This window comes from Pyrus communis, chromosome 3 (assembly GCF_041283825.1).
Source record: "Pyrus communis isolate YQ-2024b chromosome 3, ASM4128382v1, whole genome shotgun sequence".
Classification (NCBI taxonomy): domain Eukaryota; kingdom Viridiplantae; phylum Streptophyta; class Magnoliopsida; order Rosales; family Rosaceae; genus Pyrus; species Pyrus communis.
The window spans coordinates 2616736-2636878 of NC_142567.1; the positions used below are offsets into that span (position 1 = coordinate 2616736).

Here is a 20143-nt window from a genome sequence, read left to right on the forward strand (position 1 = left end):
TTGATGTAATGGAATTATAACTTTGATTTAAAAACCAGTTCGAATTTGAACCGTTGTATCAACCAACTACCCAATTTTTATAGTTGTCAAATTAAAAAGAAAAAGTCATTGGGCTCATTGCACATGGCCAACAAAGGCGTCAGCTCCTGGGGGCCAGTGCTGACGCTTTGTCTCGTGTCATGCACGTCGAAGCTATGTGGATGCGAACAAATTGGGCACGTTCGCTCACACTGGTAGGCCCGCCATTATACCTGGCTCAATTTCTTGAGGAAATTTGGCCCAAAACGAATTTTCTCCTTTTAGACCACCATGTTTATTTATGTCCCTTAACTCTCATTTTATTTAATTTAATTCAATAGCCAGAAACATAAGTGTGTGAAAGAAGAAAATAAGTATACAGAAATCGCTACAATTTCCTCAAACAAACTCTCATCCATCGGATTCCACTTTCTCCAACTTGCCATTTCCACATCGAATCCTATCTTCAGTCTCTACAGATGGTCCAGAAAAATCATTTTCTTTTCAGAAAAAAAGGCAGTACTAGATCACAAGAATCACCACTTGGACAAATTACATGACAAATGCAATTTCCTGGTGGTTTCCCTCGTCAATGGTGGAAGAGCTTTCCACGACTAAATGGCCTACCTCATTAATCACGACATTGACCAAAACCAAGTTGATCTTACTTTAAAGGCAGAAATCCCCCTAAAGGCCGTGCTGCAACTTCCTAGCAACTTCCATTCACTAAATGCTTCTCTGTTTTTACATTACGTCCTTGCCGCGACCGAACCGTGTGCCTCGGTTACACCGACGATGACAGCAACATCCGTGACGTCAATGCAGAGTTTTGTACGTATAATATTCCACGCACAGCTTATGATATTGTTTTTAACCATATGCGTACTGTAAAGGGAACGCAATTTGCGCTACCGGTCCCATGCACAAATAGCACTCCCTTTACTACGTATTTGATCACGAGATAAGATATCACTACGACAAATTTTGATCACGAGATGAGATATCATTACTACAAAATTGATCACAAGACAAGATATCGTTAATACAAATGTATGCACAACTTATGATGTTGATTTTAACCATGAGTATTGTAAAGGGAGCGCAACTTGCGCTACCGGTCACCATCAAAGCTCTGGAGATATTTGTCCGTTGCGCAAATAGCGCTCCCTTTACTGCGTATTTGATCACGAGATAAGATATTACTACGACAAATTTTGATCACAAGATGAGACATCATTACTACAAAATTGATCACAGATTCACAAGACAAGATAGCATTGATACAAATGTGCTCACAAGATAAGATAACGACACACTACTTTTCCACATTTTTGTGTGTATGAACTTGTGTAACACTCTACTGCCATTTTCTTTTATTATTTCGGAGACCATAACAAATCCAGTTTGACATTGTGTCAGCATGTAAATGAAGCAGAAATTTCCTAATTAAATAGCTTGTACGAATTTCTGCGTTTCATATGAATCCACCAAACCTAGCGGTGCAGAAATGCAAGGAAACAACCACAGCTAAGTTGACTAAATTATATTTTTCAAAGCATTTAAGTTATACATTTTGGTGAAGCATGTAAGATCGAAGAAGTTCTTGGCTTTATAAATATTTTCATATATTTTTAATGTCAAACATACCAAAACCAAATAAGTTTCTAAAATACGTAGCTAAGTTTATTTTTAAAAACAAAATAATTGTTTGTATAACTATCCTGCATACATTGAAGTTTAAAATCCTACGTATGCCGAAAATCAACGTAGTTAATTTATTTTATAGATGAAAATGATGCTTTCAAGAAACTATTTGCCTATATCCAAGGTAAACCCTTATAAACAAAATAAAGTCTATTGATCTTGATTAATTTACAAAAGAAATTGATTCTTTTCAGATATGTGCAACGTTACAAAGATAAAAAAATTCATAAGCAGAAAGTCTATGCAGAATGACTTCACAAGGATAGTCCAAAATCATATATCCCCTAGAACATGTAGTTATGAGGTACAAGATGCCTTAAACCGTTTAATGTTTGGGTCTAAAGTTGTTGGTCTGTATTGATGTTCAACCTATGTCAAAGTTAGAACTTAAAATGAGGGTTTACTTTGGGCTCTTCCGGCAACGAGCCCCGAGTGCTTTCCGTGTAAACTGAACGCAGTAACACCCTAAGAACATTGTGCATTCAAGCTCGATTAAATCAATTACAAAGTAAGGATGCAGTCAAGAGAAGGTCAAGCTAGATTTAAATCAAACAAGGACACCCATTAACCTGTTCAGTTCTACATGCACAAGTCACAGTAAGGCAAATGTAGAGTTTTATACGTATAATATTCCATGCACAACTTATGATGTTGGTTTTTGTCATATGCCTATTGTAAGAGGAGTGCAATTTGCGCCAGCGGTCACCATCAAAGCTCTAGTGATATTCGTCCGTTGCACAAATAGCACTTCCCTTTACTAAATATTTGATCACGAGATAAGATATCATTATGAAAAATTTGATTACAAGACGAGAAATCATTACTACGAAATTGATCACAAGATGAAATATCATTAGTACAAACTTGGTCACAAGATAAGAAATCGACAGTATGTTTCCATATATTATTGTGTGATGAAATTGTGTGAACACTCTACTGCCATTTTTATTAATATTTCGGAGACCATAACAAATCCAGTTTGATATTGTGTCCGCACATAAACAAAGCAGAAATTTCCTCGCTAAATAGCTTGTATGAATTCTCTACTGCCATTTTCTTTTATTATTTCGGAGACCATAACAAATCCAGTTCGATATTGTGTCAGCACATAAATGAAGCAGAAATTTCCTCGCCAAACAGCTTGTAGTTATTTCTGTGTTTCATGTGAATCCACCAAACTTAGTGGTGCAGAAACACAAGGAAAAAAACCACAACATCAAGTAGCAAATTAGATAGTGTAAGTTGACAGTTATATTTTTAAAAGCATTAAGTTATATATTTTGGTGAAGCATGTAATATCAAAGAAGTTCTGGGCTTTATAAATATTTTCATAAATTTTATATGTCAAACATACCAAAACCAAATAAGTTTCTAAAATACATAGCTAAGTTTATTTTTAAAAACAAAATAATTGTTTGTATAACTATCCTGCATATGTTAAGGTTTAAAATCCTACGTGTGCCAAAAATCAACGTAGTTAATTTATTTTATAAATGAAAATGATACTTTCAAGAAACTATTTGCCTATATCAAAGGTAAACCCTTATAAACAAAAAAAGTCTATAGAGTTAAATTAAGAAATTGATTCTTTTCAGATAGCTATGTGCAATGTTAAAGATAAAAATTCAGAAAGTCTATGCAGAATAACTTCACAAGGATAGTCCAAAATCATATATCCCCAAAAACATGCAGTTATGAAGTACAAGATGCCCTAAACTGTTTAATATTTGGGCCTAAAGTTTTTTGTTTGTATTGATGTTCAACCAAGGTCAAAGTTAGTACTAAAAATGAAGGTTTAATTTCGGCTCTTTCGGCCCAACGAACCCCGAGTGCCATCCATGTAAACTGAATGCAGTAGCACCCTAAGGACATTGTGCATTCAAGCTCAATTAAATCAATTACAAAGTAAGGATGCAGTCAAGAGAAGGGCAAAGATGGATTTAAATCCACCAAGATCGCCCATTAACTTGTTCAGTTCTACACGCACAAGTCACAGTGAATCACTAATGACGATGGATGCATTCGCCTGTAGTTTTAGCATTGCAGCAAACCCATATCAGATATATAGCAGATTTGACAATCTAAACAAAATATATCAATCAAAGCGAAAACTGCAGTACGAGGCGAACTTTACCACATAGTTGCACAACCAAATGTTTCTTAACACAATGAACAATCAGATTAACATATGCTTTCTATCACTCAAATGACTGCCATTGAATTCTTACAAGTTATAACTAAATAGAACTTGAACCTGTACAAAAATTCCTATCCGAAACCAAAATCATACGAAGCTCATCCGATACTATAACACAATTATATTATACTCCCAAGTTTCGAACACTGAATTCAGAAATGCATTGAAACTTTTCTACTTTTTCCATGTTAAATCAAAGAAGCAGAGTTCAACCGAACATACCTTTTGCACAATCCCACTTCATCAGCAACAATTTCGTCCAAAATTTCATCACAAATGCACCAACTTTCACCTCCATTTTCCAAAATCTCACACCTTCAGTGTCAAATTCTCACCGCCCAAAACTCCATCAACCTCACTATCCGAACCAAACAACTCACCAGCCCTATAATTCGTGGTAGAACCCGAAATCCCCAATTTGTCCAATCCAATCAAATTGACCCACGTACTCCGATCCGCCACAGCCCCCCAGCACACCAATCTCTCAGCCTGTTTCACGTTCACGCCTGCAATCCTCGCTTCTCTGAAGGGCTTGATGCACTTCTCCTTCGCAAACCCGCCGCACTTCTCTTTTGCCGCCGTCAAACAACCCTCCATTTCTCTCTCCTCGCACTGCTCCCTCTGTTTGAAATCCGGCGCTTTCTGACCAATCAGAGCTCGCCACCACGGGGGCTTACACTTTTCGGATCCGCTGATGGCGCAACCGATCCTTGCGCCGGCCTCGCACTGCTCCACCATCTTGGACTTGCAGGCTCTGTACGCGTTTGCCCAAGCCTTTGGGTCTCGAAACGCCAGGACGTACGGACCGCAGGACGGGTCGTCGGTTCGGCTTGCCCGAACCGGTCCGCGGAGTAATGGGACCGGACGGTCGAATTGTATGGTTGTTGCAGCGGCTGAATGCTCGTCGATATGGTTCGATTCCGAAGCCGCCATTTTTAGGGTTGTGAGAGAAGAAAAGAAGGCGCCAGCGGAGGTTAGAGATTTGGCGCAAAGCCGTTGTATTCCGACATGTGTGAATTTCTCTTTTTAGAAGCCGCACGTGAGAAAGCGAAAAAATGATACTGTTTGTGATGTGAGTTCCAACCAAAAAAGATATATATATATATATATATATCTATATAGACTCCTTTGAAAATATTTTTTATTTAAAATGTTTCATGAAGATCTTCATAAAAACGTTTTTATAATTTAAAAACGCTTTTAACCATCTAAAAACAATTTTAGCAACGAGGGAGCTCAGCTTATTTACAACTAAACAAATTATCCCGAATTCGAATTGGGTTGGGCTTAAGAGGAAAAAGGAGCTTCATTTTCTTAAAGCCCAATTATGCTTGGATTGAAGGTCCAATTACACAATGCAGGTTTTTTTTTAATAAATAAATTATCTTCTTTTTATTTTATTTATTTTTAGGCATACATTTTTTAATAGAATTGATATTACGATCTAAATCTAAATTAAGGGAAATTCAAACTTAGGTGCGAATACGCCGGATACCAAATAATACAGCTATAATTTAAAAAATTCTAAACAAATTAAGTTGTGAACAATAAAAGTGAAATGGCACCTCTCATATAATACAACCATAATTGCACAATTTGCATTGCTTCCTAATCAATGAGTATAAGGATTAAACACATGATTTAATTTTGATCAATTTTTCTATTTCTAGTAACATGATTAAGAAAGGAGGAAAAGATCAACTGAGCATCATCATCCTTGCAAATTCTTCATAGCTAACTAGACCATCACCATCTAAATCAGCTTCTTTAATCATTTGTTCTGCCTCTTCATCAGTCAGTCTTTCTCCTAAATTTATCATCACTTGTCTCAGCTATAAAAGAACAAAACAAGTACATAGAGACATGAGTAACATTTCAAGCATCATCTGTTATCCCAAATTTTTTATACCAACTGATGTGATACATAACATGACAGTTGTTTACTGATCGTAAATAAACGAAGTTTAAAGTAAATCCGAACACGAAGAAACCCTAATTCTGACACATCAGTTGGGATTTAAAAGGTCGGGTCGCCAATTAGGCCAAATGAAACTAAAGTAAACTATAATTTAATGTGTACCTCAGAGGCTGAAATGTAGCCATCTTGGTCTCTGTCAAATACTTTGAAGGCTTCTTTGAGCTCCTCAGCAACATTTTCCTGCAAGATTAAATACAATCTTCTTCAATTAAACTGGTTCCAAAAGCTTAATTAACAGAATTATGTCTAACAGTTTGATATTATAGAGCTTAATTACCTTCATCTTTCTTGACATAATATTCAAAAACTCTTCAAAATCTATGGTCCCATTTCCATCAGCACCAATCTCACTTATCATGTCTTGGATTTCTTCTTTTGTAGGACGTTGATCCAGTGACTGGATCACTGTTGCTAGTTCTTCCAATCTAATAAGTCCTGCAAATAAAGACTCAATCAAAAACCCTAGCAACTCATCAAATTCAGCACGAAAGCACGTGATGGATGAACGCGAGAGGAATCGATGTATACGATTGTAGGAACTCCCGTCCCCAGTCGAGAAGAATCACTTAACGAAAACATACGTAAAGTAATATGATTAAACGTGAACTGATAAGAACTTACCATCTGAATCCTTGTCAATGAGGCAAAAGGCTTCCTGGAACTCAGAAATTTGACCTTCTGTCAATGCATCTGCCATTTTTTGGGATCAAAAGCTGAGAGAAAAACAAGTTGGCTTTCTGTTTGGCAGCTGAGAAAGTTGTATTGCTAATGTGGAACAAAGAATGGTAAGTTGTATTGCTAATGTGGAACAAAGAATGGTATTTTGGAGCTGGCCTTGAGTGTTGGAATTGTCTGCGTCGCTTTCACGTTATAAGTAGGCGACGAAAGTAGCTAAATAATTCTTTTTTAATTTAATTGAAATAGTCAAACGCGCAGCATGCATGTGAATATTTTCTCCATTCAAAACATGGAAATTTTCTAGAAGTGAGGCCTCGAGTCTTGAATCAACGGTTGAAATTGAAAACTTTGATTATAAGAATTTTCCAATTACTTACTCTCGCTTTCTCCTGTTGACGATTTTTTCAATATCACAGAGTCATATGATATTTTATTACTAATTTACTTCCCTTATAGTGCATAGTTTTATATATCAACATTATATCCTTAGTACATTATATATTAACTATATTGTCTACCCATATTGCAACGCCCAGATTGGTAACAACCATTGTTCTACAAATTCCTGACTAACATTGTAACAACCCGTCCCTAATTTTACAATTTTATTAATTTTAAAAGTATGAATTAACGAAAATGCCCCTTGAGGCTAGATTGTTGACTTTTGTTGACCGTCATTTCGTGACGTGTATGAATTACTATTTTACTGTATACTTGAAGTACTCGACGGTACGAACGCGTAAGTGCAAGTGGAATTGAAATCGGAACTACGATGGAGGTTTTACAGAACTACGAATTCGAAAAATACTTTTGTATAGAATTACTATTTTATATCTTATATATTTTTCATATTTATTATATTGTTATTTTAATGAGATTTTATATATTATTATTATTATATTATTTGGAGGATATTTCTAATAATTTAATAATTTATTTTGGCCGAGGGGCCCACATCTCGCAAGTCTCCACTTCTCTCTTGCCATGTGTCTTCCTCCCGGCTCTCTGGAAACCTCTCTCGTTTTCATCTCTCCCAGTTCTCTTTCTCACTCACTCTCTCTCTCTCGAATATGTTCATCCCTCTGCAACATTTATCGGCCGTGAGGTTGAGATCACCACCACCACCTAATCTTAACACCACCAACTTGCACACCTTGTCCCCCTTCTCGATTTAAACCAAAAAATAAAAAATGAAGCTTCGATATCGAACCCACGCCATACACCCGAGCCCAATTTTGGTGGGTTAATTTTTTGATGATGGTGAGTCTCGAAAACAACTTAAAACTTAGTGGATCGTGTTTTGGTATGTAATTCTAGCTTTTCTAAGGTTTTTGGTGGGGGTTTTGGTACATAAACAGTGTGAGGGGGAAATTTCTCAGTTTTTCGATAGTTTTGAGCAGTTTTCGAGCCAACTCCAACCACGGTCGAGGAATCCAATGGTATATTTCGACTCCTTGTTTCTTTGGCTTCATTTTGACATAATGGATGACTAGATTTAGTGAAGTTTTGTGGCTGATCGAAGCCGGGGGAATTTCGGATTTCTTCTTCTTCGAACTCGCGACCAGACCAGTGATGGAGACCAGGTCGACCCGACCAGAAAAAAAAAAAAAAAAAAAAAAAGGTCTTAAGCCCAAACCCCGCCCAAGCCTTTGGGCCGATGTTTCCAGCTTAGCCAAAATTCGAAATGGGCTTAGAATTTCCCTTGGGAATATTCTTGGAAATGAATGAATATTCCTTGTGTTGACTTTTTCGGAATTTTCTCAAAAACTCTCATAGGCTAATTTTGATGCTCCGAGTCCATTTTTGACATTCATTTATTGAAATTCCAAAGATTTGGCGTAGTTGGCTGGCTCGACATTTCGGTTGACTTTTTAGGGTTGACCGTTGACTTCTTACAAAATTTGCCTGAGACCCCTCTTAGCGTATTTCGACGCTTTGATTCTGAATCTGAACTCTGTTTTCTCAAATTTAATCATTTAAGTTGAGTTTTACTAATGGGTTCCAATATTTTGTTTAGGTGCGATTACTGTCGGAGACTCCGACTTTCCCAGCTCAAATCGATGTGACATTGCAAGTACCTGTGAATAGGTTTTTTCTTTTATATAGTATATATATTTAATAAAGAATTTTCTGCGTTACACCTAGATTAGGGTAACGTATATAAAATTACCTTATTGACAGAAGTCATGCAATCATACTACGTCATATGGGATGCACATGCATGCGTATTAGTACGGATGCTTTAATAGTATTTACGGTTATGAATAGTATTTCATTGACTAGGGTTATTGAATTATCGAATTATCGATTTACCATTGCATGATCATAGTATTTACCATTGCGTTATCTGTTCATTGTGTGCTGCACTGGTGTTAGTACTCGCCCATGCTAGGGCTAGTCTTTCACGTGTATGTTCACATCGCACCGTACGCTCACTTTGGATCTTTTGTAAGTACCAGTTCTATCCTAGATTGCTATAGACAATTAGGACTCGTATGTGATGTAGATAGCGCCAGTCTTCACGTGATTGTAGTACTAGAGAGTAAGTCATTGTTACACCCAGTCCTGTTCATGTTAGAATATCTCTGCATGAGCTCGTGTGTCAGCATATGTCGATGAGCACTCAATATGATATGTTTGTTTATGCGATAATATGTGATTACGAACGTCATGTGTTTATTTACAAAAGTTTGTGACATATTGCATTCTTGAGATCTGGCTATGGTAAGTATTTCATATTATATGTGGTATATCTATTTTAGAAACTATAATTGTTTTACGGTGAGGGGTTATTATGTTTCGAAAAGGTTTTTACAAAGCTTTATTTTTAGGCCCACTTATCCTTATTTTTTGCCCCTCCGAGTATTAGTGACAGAGCTTTCGTGTTGACGAGGATTTCTGGCAAAATGTTGTCGTGGGAATACCATCGACGGTAAAATTCCTCTTTTACCTTTACTGTAGTTTACTTATGCTTTGACATCACTTGTGAAATAGGTTCATTCCCGCTCACATGAGCACTCTTACGTTTAGGCACTTTAGGTTTAAATTTACTCACATTTTCCACATCACTACACTTTATGTCTTCGTCACCTTCCTGGTGTTGGCCAGCACATCTTGATTCGAAGTCCAGGTGGACACTCCGAGTCGGGGTGTGTTAAACGTTGCTTAGACCCCCGTTTAAGCGGTAGGTGGCCACCTTCCCTATTAATCTCTAGGTGTTTGAAAATTAAAAAATGGTGCCTAAACCTGCTTAGGCGCCCGCCTCACCCGTCTAGTTCGCGAGTCTTACTTAGACAGTAGATAACTTTTATTTTGGATTTTTTTTTCATAAATTGTAAAAGACTTGTTGAATACTTGGATCAACACTCGTTATATGATTTCTCTGATGTTTTCAATACGTTCTTATATTTTATAATCTATATGTCATTCTATTTTTGCAATTTATTTATTATTGTTTTAAAAGACGCTAAGCGCTAGTCGGGCGATGGGCTGGGGCCTAGCGCCTAGGCGTGTCGCGCCCCAATCCCGACATACGTCCAGAATTGACACGTGACGTCACCAAAAATCCGTATCTATCATATCTCACCTCCGAGATATGGGCAAGCACAACACAATAATCGAATCACATAGTTATTTTCGTATGCTTTATGGCTGCATCTAACCTCCTCGTTAGACTGCCTACGTACCCTAAACAGGGATCAAGCCATTCGTAGTTCGTCATGCACAATAATTGACATATAACACACTCCAATTAAGTCGAAAGGTATAACGTTTCTCAATCAATCAATAGAACTCGACAAGCATGAAATTACTTGACTCTGGGTTACATAACAACCCATATGAAAATCATGATTTCCCCTCCAACAATATATAGGCAATTATGTCACCACATGATACCGCAATTCACAACATATATCATTTTCAAGAACCAACGATGTACAATACCATTCTCTAGCCACATTTATCAACGAGTCTAGTCATAACCATATCCATGGTATCCAACATATCAACCCACATGACGATTTACTTTTTCCACTTCAACCATCACATAATTCATCACGTTTTCCACATACAATCGCATTTCATAGTGTGTAACATAGTTGAGAATTAACAAAGCACACATTAATCTCTAGAAGTATTAATCAACTAAAATACTTATGATGACCCCACTCATATCCAACGTCATTCCATAATCACCTCAATCAATAATGTCAACCATCACATCATCAATAACACATACAACAAGTCGAAACGCAAGGCTAGAGCAACACAATTCAGTTGAAGACTACATCTTTGGAAAAGGGGATTTTGGACCACCCAACGGACCAAGGCTCCAAAGGGGATTCCGGACCATCACTCAACGGAATCCAAATAGAACTCAGTTCCAATCCACCCAACCGAATTGAACGGAAGTCCAAGAAACATAACAACGGCTCGAAGGAACAAGACATGATTCAAGTTACCCAATTCACGAAACTCAACGAACGAAGCAATATTGAGCAAAATCCACATCACAATGGGTTATCGGCCAATTACTAGACCTCACATCTCCCAAGCAATTCAATATGCGTTTCAATCACATGTCACAACCATTTCCAATACACAAGTCAAATCACATTTCACTTCATCATACTAATCACTATACTTCCAACCTTATTTTTCAATACATAGCTTGTAACATGTCAAGGAATCACGAAGTACAATATTAACATTTAATTACGTTAAGCAATCAGTGAGATAACCTATCATTTCACGAATTTAATTTAAGAACTCTAAATAATTCCCAATTTGGGTTAAGAATAATAACATGGTAATCTAATTTATTTTCACAATATCTATTGTGGGTAATTCCCATCTACTCGAATTTAGGATTCTAAATCACCTTACGGAATGAACTAGAATAAGGATTCCGGACCACTCAACGGAATCCAACAACATTGGGTTCCGAACCACTCAACGGAACCAAAATATCAAGCGGTTTCTCATAATCTACCCATACCTGTCATATGTAAAGTCAATGTCAATATTATGGAATTGGTGCACTAGCAACTCAAGCACTCAAATAAGCTGAGAGGCTCGAGTGAGGGACAATAAAATAAGCATGTGATACAATAATAAAACCAGTCGTCAATCATAATTTATAAACCTTGAATATAAATCTTGAATAAGAAATCAATACCAAACTTTTGACAACACCGAGGGAGTCACCCAAACATCCAAAAGTTCATTCCAAACAACCATAGCATCTCACATCCATATTCACATACACACAATGAAAGTAGAAGTAGGGCGACATAGTTCATCCAAAGCCTACACCTTTGCAACCATCTCAAACTAAACTCAATGAACTGAGGTGGATACAATCCCGGACCATCGCTCGACGGGATCACAGAGTAAGAGGGATTCCGGACCATCACTCAACGGAACCCAAACCAAGATACGATTCCTGACCATCACTCAACAGAATCGCAAAGTGGAGTAGGAAGGATTCCGGACCATCACTCAACGGAATCGCGGAGTACATTGCATAACCACCAATCGATGAAACAACACATGAATCAAGTTACTCAAGTTATAAAGGCTCAACGAAACAAGAAATGAAATAATGAAACGAGCATTGACACGTTTCAAAGCAACAAACCCCATGACAATGGGTTAACGGTCCACCACTAGCCCTCACCTCATCAAATCAAGCCATTCATACAAAACAAACCATGTTTCCAATATGCACGTCAAATCCCACTTCATATAACTATATCATTGGCTAAATATGAAAATTAACAATTTATAGGAAAAATGATTATAAAGCCATTTCATATTCACACATATTAAAGTCACTCACATTTCATCATAACATACCATCTATGTAATTCAAACACCTTTCGAATATGCACGTCAATTCACATACCACGATCATCATCAGTACACAAGCCAAATCATGTTTGATAAACCTAGGTCTATGGCTAAATATATATATATATATATATATATATATAATCACATTTCAATAGAATCACATTATAAGACCAAGTCAAATTCACAGATGATACCAATATAAGAAATCAAGGTAATAACCATATCACGCATGTTCAAGTCACTCTCTAACCAATGTAGGCCCACTAGACTTCACTTAAGTCTCCCATGGTACTAATTTTATTATTTAGAACATTCCGATACATGTTGACCAAAAATCAACTCTCGGTCAACGATGAGGTCCACAACAATCCGCAAATCCGATTTATGATCCATAACTTTCCAAAGTCCACATTATGCTTCGAGGATAACATACTAAAATTTCATTATGATCCAATGGTCGAATTGTCGTCAATCACACAAACAAGTGGCGGTCCAAATTGATCACCACACCCAACAATTGAATCTTTGGCAACCAAGCTAGACATAGGTTCACATGATCACTAGAAGGTATTTAAAACCTAGACAACACTCGTGAACGATCTCACGCACCTCCACACGCGGTGGAAGTCAAGGTGGAGGGTTTACAAACCCCGAATTTCAACATTAACTAGAGGAGCTCAAATTTACGTGGTAGCTAGAGCTCAACAAGGGAAACACTTTTCACAGCTAGGCCGACGATAAATTCTAACCGGAAACCGTCCAATTTCACCGGAGAAAACCGGATTTCTAGGTGTTCTAAACACCCAACTCTAAAACGAATACGAAAGCACAAACTAAGCATACCTACTCGAAGATTATGAAGAGTAGATGAAGTTTCATACCTCACTCGAAGGAAATCATTGCCGGAATCGCCGGAAAAATGATAAAACCGCCGGAAAAGTCGTGGACTTTGCGACCTCGAGCTGCAAAGATGGAAAGGAAATGGGGAAATCTAAAATCACAGAAATGTAGGGCTCGCCAAGAGCTTTCCATGGACACCAAGATCATCTAAAACGGAGTTCGGATGAAAAAGATACAAGCGGGTCAAGTTTGGTGGGTTTATGGGTCAATTTCTCCCTAAAAACGGGTTAGGCAGCTCTTCCCCCCATTTTTCCGAAAAACTCTCCTCTTTTTTTTCTGGAGGTTTCCCTCCCATTTAATGTATAGCAATTTGGTAATATTACCAAAATGCCACCAACTTCAAATGACTCTAACTTCTCCGTTCGGACTCGGAAATAAGATCTGTTTACGCCTACGCGCTCATGGAATCGAACTCTACCTAACCAATTCAAGAGTTGACCGAAAAGGTCGAGAAAATTAGAAATGACTAAAGTAACCCTCACTTCGTTTTTCTCAAATTTGGAGAAATAAAGAACTAGTTCCAATCAAATCTTCGAAATACGTCAAGAATAAAATAAAATAATAATTTTAGGGACGGGATATCACAAGGCGGTTAGGCGGGGTCTAGGCGGACTAGACGGATTTAATTAAATCTATTATATTTCGTGTAAATAAGTGTTTGTTTATACTTAAAATATATATGATTTCATCATAAACTACAAAATGGAATGACATATATGTTATGACCTATTGAAACATAATGAAAACATGCAGAACAAATATATAATGTGTGTTCCTTTAAGTATTCAACAAGTCTCTTACAATTTATTGAAAAAATAAAATGCAAAATGAAGTTATCTATTTTATGTCTAAGTGAGTCACAACCTAGACGGGTGTCTAGGCCGGTTTGGGGGGTTAGGCAGGCGCCTCAGTAGGTCTAGGCCCCCTTTCTTAATTTTCAAAGCCTAAGTATTAATCGGGGTGATGGCCAACCGCCTAGCGCCTAGGCAGGGATTTTTAGAACAGTGTATTTTTCCAAGTATAAATAGACATTTAATTATATGTAATATAATAAATTTAATTAAAAAAAAAATCCATACACTAGACGTCTAGGCGCTAGATCCCTACTCGTCGCCTAACTAGCACCTAACACATTTTAGAATCTTAGTAATAGCACGTGACGTTTTCTCTAGAAATTCAACAATTTTTAGAGTCAAGAAGGACATGACTTTGATGTTCATTTTCAGCTTATTTTTAACTCGCCGCTGTTGACTTTGTGACCTAAAAATGTAACCAATCGAGTTTCAAGGACACCCTTAATATAATACATCTTTGTGAACGACTACAAATATTCAGCAGGAGCATGCGGTTTGACAAAATTCCGGAAGAAACGGCATTGCTTAATTAACCTAGCTACCTAATGCGATCGTCTGAAAAATGGTGGCATAAAGATTGTCTCGTGTTGAACAATATGAATTGAGAGGACCTAATGTTTGTTTGAGAATGCTTCCGCAAAAAACACTTAATGGTTATAAGCGCTTACGTTAGAAATAATTTTTAATTAAAGAGTAAGTGGAAGTGGTATATTGATAAAAGGTTACGATATACTGTACATCAAATTCCAATACGTCGCAGGTTAACAAGTTAATCACAGAATGATACATAATTCTTAAGAAAAATTAGTATCTGGTCTCTAGTTCATTGATTGAGATCTTATCAATTTTCAAATTTTAAACCAAGTCTCTAGCATTAATATTTTAATGAGTTTACAAGTTAGTTACATATTTTTCTTTAAATAAAAATTAGTAATTGATTTAGTGTTTGGAAACTTGATATAAGTCCAATTTTTTTAGCCAATAGTAGGAATAGTCCAATTTATTAAAATAAGTCAAATTCCTTAAATCTTATTATTTTATTATCAATAATTATCTCTTAAATGATAAGATTTATTATAAAAATCAAATTTCTTCCTAATTATATCTTTGATTATTTATTATTTATTTTTGTTCTTTCTTGTTCTTTATCCCTTTTTAAACCCCATTTATAGATTTTATTTTTTATTTTTATAATCAACCTATATCACATGTTAATTATATTTATCTACCTATATGACAGATTCTTTTTTATAATCAAATAAGATTCATGTGTCTTGCTTGTAGATATATTATGTTTTTTCTACTTTTTAGTTAAGTTTCATATCTTACTTATAGGTATGATATACATTCATATATTTGTTACTTGAGTTAGGGTAGAATGATTTATAGATAGATTTATGTCAATATATTATTTTTTTTGTTATAAGATATTAATTATATTTTTTTGGGGTTGAAAATTCATAATATTAGAAGATTTTAATTGATTTTTAATATTTTTAGAAAATATAAAATGAGCATTAAAAAAATAAATACATAAAATTAGGTAATTGGACTCACTCCTAAAAACCATCTATGTTTTTGGATCTAGATCTAAAAGCCCCTTAGTGTTTTAACACTCACACCCTTCTTAAACTTCTAATTAATTTTCAATTCAAAACATTTCTAAAATATATATTAATATTAATTTGTACCCATTAATTTTTTTTATTAAAAAAACTTTCAATTTTTTAATCGTAAGTGTACTTATTTGACACACCACGAACCGGAATGTCCACCTGGACTCTGAATCGAACTGTGATGGCCGACATCAAGAAGGTGACGAAACCGTAAAGTGTAGTGATGTGAAAAATGTGAGTAAATTTAAACCTAGAAGTGCCTAAATGGAAGAGTGTGCATGTGAGTGGGAATGAACCCATTTCACATGTGATGCTAGCGCATAAGTAAAGTACAGTAAAAGTAAAATGAGAATTATACCATCAAAGGTAACCTCCAATACCAAGATTTGCCAAGAATCCTTGTCGATACAAAAGCTCAGCTACTAAAACCTAGAGTGTCACATCCCCGCCCAGGGCGGATCACTTCCCGGGCCCGCTTCACCATTGTAGCACGATATTGTCCGATTTGGGCTTACCATTCCCTCACGGTTTTGTTTTTGGGAACTCACGAGCAATTTCCCTGTGGGTCACCCATCATGGGATTGCTCTAGCCCCCTTCTCTCTTAACTTCAGAGTTCCTACGGAACCCGAAGCTAGGAACTCCCAAAAGGCCTCGTGCTAGGTAGGGATGAGAATATACATATAAGGATCACTCCCATATGCGATGTGGGAAGTCACATAGAGGGGCGAAAAAACAAAGGTGAGTGGGCCTGAAAATAAAGTTTTGTAAAAATCTTTTCAAAATGTAATAATCTCTCGCCGTAAAACAAATATAGTTCCAAAATATACATACTATGTATAGTATGAAAATACTTACCGTAACCTGTAATATTTCAAGAATTCAATACGTCACAATATTTCGTAAATAAACATCTAACGTCCGGAAATCACATAATCTCGCATAAACAAATATATCATATAGGGTGCTCATCGATATATGCTAACACACGAGTTCATGTAGACATATTCTGACATGAACAGGTCTAGGTGTAATAATGAATTATGCTCTAATACTACAATCACGTGAAGACTGACACTATGCGCATCATATACGAGTCCTAATTGTCTATAGTAATCTAGGACAGAATTGGCACCTACAATTGATCCATAGTGAGCGTACGGTGCAATGTGAACATACACATGAAAGACTGGCCCTGACCTCGGACGAGTATTAACACCGGTGCAGCAACGATGAGCAGATAACATAAATATGATCATGCCATGGTAAATTGATAATTAGATAATTCTAATCAATGCAATGTTATTCATGATCATAAATCCAATCAAGGCACCAATAATAATACGCATACATGTGCATCCCGTATGATGTAGCATAATTTCATAAATTTCGTTAATATGCTAATTCTTATAAACATTAATCTAATCTAAGCGTAACGTGGAAGGTTCTTTATCAAATATATAAATGGAAAATAAACAAACATATATACTATATAAAAGAAAAAACCCACTCATAGATACTTACGAGGTCGCAGTTGTTCAAACTAGGAAAGCCAGAGTCTCCGACAGTAATCGCATCTAAGCATAATATTAGTACCCATTAGTAAAACTCAACTAAGACGATTAAATTTGGGAAAACGGAGTGCAGATTTAGAATTAGGGCATTGAAATACACTAAGAAGGGTCTTGGTCAATTTTCGTAAAAAGTCAACGAAAAGTCAACGATCAACCCCAAAAGTCAACATTGTCGCCGAGGCGGTCAACTATGTTAAAACTTCAAAATTTGACTAAATGGATGTCAAAAATGGATTCGAGGTGTCGAAATTAGCCTGGGTTTCCAAGAAAATTCCAAAAAAGTCAACTGATTGTCAACAGTTAACTTTAACGGAATATTTCATCCTCAGACGAAATATTTCATATTCAGACGGAATATTCTGTTAAAGTTAACATAATATCCTCCTGAAATATTCCCTCCAAATTCTTAAATGGATCTAGGTTAGGGTTAACGGGTCATGGGCTTAGGTCGGTTCTTGGATCCGGTTAGGGCTTTTTTTTATTCCACATCGGATAGGGTTGACCCATTTCGGCTTGCGGATTGCACCTGCCAAACACGATGAAAGAGAAGGCCAAAATTCGTAGGATTTGGCTGGGAAATTTCCCAAGCTCTGATTTGGGTTCAGAACTCAACTATTCTCGTAAATCCTTATGTCAAATTGAAGCTAAGGGAAATGAGAACAAAGATTTACCAACAGAAGACCTAGCGGTGGCCGAAAAAAGTATACAATTTTGCGGCCCCATTGCTGGAGAATAAACAAGGGGTCCCCGAGGTATTTTCTGCACCAAAACATCACCAACTCGCACAAATAATCCAGAAAACAACCCAAAATGACGATAATAAGGTGATTTAAGGGTGCTCGATCCCTACCTTGTCGGAAAAGTCAATAAATCGTCGGAAATTATGGAGATCGAGGTCTGGGTTTGAGTTCGTAACCTAGGGGTCTCGGTTTCAATTCTGAAATGTTGGTGAACCTCGTTAAAGTGATAAGGAATAAGTGGTGGCATCCAACTATGGTGGTCAGTGACTGATTAAGGTTAGGCCTCTTTGCTGTAAGCAGCGAAAGAACGTGGAGGAGAGACAAACTAAAGGAGAGGGAGTGCAAGAGAGTTAGAGATAAAGGGAGAGTGACAAGAGAAGGATATTGTGATTGAGAGTGTAGCTCGCGCATAATTGTTAGCCTGTGGTGGTGGTGATTTTGGTTTGCAAAGAAAAAGAATATTTGGGAAGAGCAAAGAGGATAGAGAGTTAGAAGGAGAGAAGTGAGGTGGCAACAAGATAGAGGTTGAGAGAGTCTGGAAGGGGACAGAGGAGTGAGGGAAAATAGTGGGGTGTGGGCCCCACTCAGCTCACACTCCAATCCCATAAAGGACAAAAATCAAAAATATCTTATGTGACGTGAAATTACCGAAATGCCCATCACGTTCGTAGTTTCGTAAAATTTTTGTTGTAATTCCAAATTTGATTCCGCTTGCGCCTACACGTTCGTACCGTCGAGTACTTCGAGAATACAGTAAAATAATAGCTCATACGCATCACAAAATGACGGTCAATGAAAATCAACACTCTCACAACTAGCGCATTTTCGTAAAATCACACTTTTAAAATTTATAAAACTATAAAATCGGGGATGGGTTATTACATATTCATATAGCTTTTTTAATTTTTTTTTTTTTTTTAAAATCTTAAATGTTGTCACATCTCGACCCGGGCCTCCACCATATCCCGGGCTCGACTCCACCGTAACACGATATTGTCCGCTTTGGGCCCTGACCATGCCCTCACGGTTTTGTTTCTGGGAACTCACACGAAAACTTGCCAGTGGGTCACCCATCATAGGATTGCTCTCGCGCGAACTCGCTTAACTTCAGAGTTCTTACAGAACCCGAAACCAGCGAGCTCCTAAAAGGTCTCGTGTTATGTAAAGATGAGAATATACATATAAGGCTTACAGGATCCACTCTCATGGGCGATGTGGGATATTACAATCCACCCATCTTAGGTGCCCGACGTCCTCATCGGCACACATTCGCCCAAGGATTAGCTCCATTGTAGCACAATATTGTCCGCTTTGGGCCCCAACCACGCCCTCACGATTTTGTTTCTAGGAACTTACACGAGAACTTCCCGGTGGGTTACCCATCATGGGATTGCTCTCGTGGGAACTCGTTTAACTTCGGAGTTCCTTCGGAACCCGACGCCAGTGAGCTCCCAAAAGGCTTCGTGCTAGGTAGAGATGAGAATATACATATAAGGCTTACAGGATCTACTCCCTTGGGCGATGTGGGATGTTACAAATGTACCCATTCTTAAATATACCAATTTATTATATATAAAATGCACTATTTTAAATATAAAATGTACCCATTTTTTTTATATAAAATCCATTCAGTTTTTTCCTAATCCATTTTTTAAACTTATATGGGTACATTCTTTTTCGTTGATTTGAGAATGTATCTATGTTAAGTTTAGTCGAATAAATTTAATAATGTTATTAAGCCTAATATCTATTTTTGTTTTCTGGTTTTGAAGAATGTACCCATGTTGTGGTACAATAATTTTTTAGTTAATTTTGATGATTGTACGTACAATATATTGGAGAGTATAATTATTTAATATTTCTCTCCCATAAATAATGAGTTTTATTTAAAATCTCAGTAATATAAACAAATACAACTACAAATTTTAAGTTTTAATTTAAAAATATAATAACTACATAAAAATACATTATTACATTAATGTCAGAGATTTTGATAAAAAAAATAAAAAACCAACAAGATTCAGTCAAAT

The 20143-nt window shown here is 36.7% G+C and overlaps 2 protein-coding genes across 7 annotated transcripts; both read right to left on the reverse strand.

Annotated features, from left to right (window-relative positions):
• Positions 1-312: 312 nt before the first annotated feature.
• On the reverse strand, positions 313-4995 carry LOC137715837 (uncharacterized). 6 transcript variants are annotated; one of them, XM_088690604.1, is made up of 2 exons: positions 4142-4995; positions 313-960 (listed from the first exon to the last, which is right to left on the reverse strand). In XM_088690604.1, the coding sequence occupies exon 1, from the start codon at positions 4850-4852 to the stop codon at positions 4229-4231; it is 624 nt and encodes a 207-aa protein (XP_088546730.1). In that variant the 5' UTR covers positions 4853-4995; the 3' UTR covers positions 313-960; positions 4142-4228. The 6 variants fall into 6 exon arrangements, with proteins under 6 accessions (XP_088546730.1, XP_088546727.1, XP_088546728.1 ...); XM_088690601.1 differs by having other exon boundaries at positions 313-1027; positions 4142-4970; XM_088690602.1 differs by lacking the exon at positions 313-960 and adding an exon at positions 1047-1190 and having other exon boundaries at positions 4142-4970.
• A 416-nt stretch (positions 4996-5411) lies between these two features.
• On the reverse strand, positions 5412-6739 carry LOC137716433 (uncharacterized). Its single transcript, XM_068455892.2, has 4 exons — positions 6519-6739; positions 6175-6332; positions 6000-6077; positions 5412-5751 (listed from the first exon to the last, which is right to left on the reverse strand). Exons 1-4 carry the CDS (start codon positions 6592-6594, stop codon positions 5617-5619), a joined length of 447 nt encoding a protein of 148 aa, XP_068311993.1. The 5' UTR covers positions 6595-6739; the 3' UTR covers positions 5412-5616.
• Between the last annotated feature and the right edge of the window lie 13404 nt (positions 6740-20143).

Coding starts and splice junctions, on each gene's coding strand:
- LOC137715837 (XM_088690604.1), bottom strand. CDS start 4,852: ATGGCGGCTTCGGAATCGAACCATATCGACGAGCATTCAGCCGCTGCA.
- LOC137716433 (XM_068455892.2), bottom strand. CDS start 6,594: ATGGCAGATGCATTGACAGAAGGTCAAATTTCTGAGTTCCAGGAAGCC. Junction 6,078..6,174: donor TTATGTCAAGAAAGATGAAG/GTAATTAAGCTC, acceptor TTAATCTTGCAG/GAAAATGTTGCTGAGGAGCT. Junction 5,752..5,999: donor GCTACATTTCAGCCTCTGAG/GTACACATTAAA, acceptor GTTCTTTTATAG/CTGAGACAAGTGATGATAAA.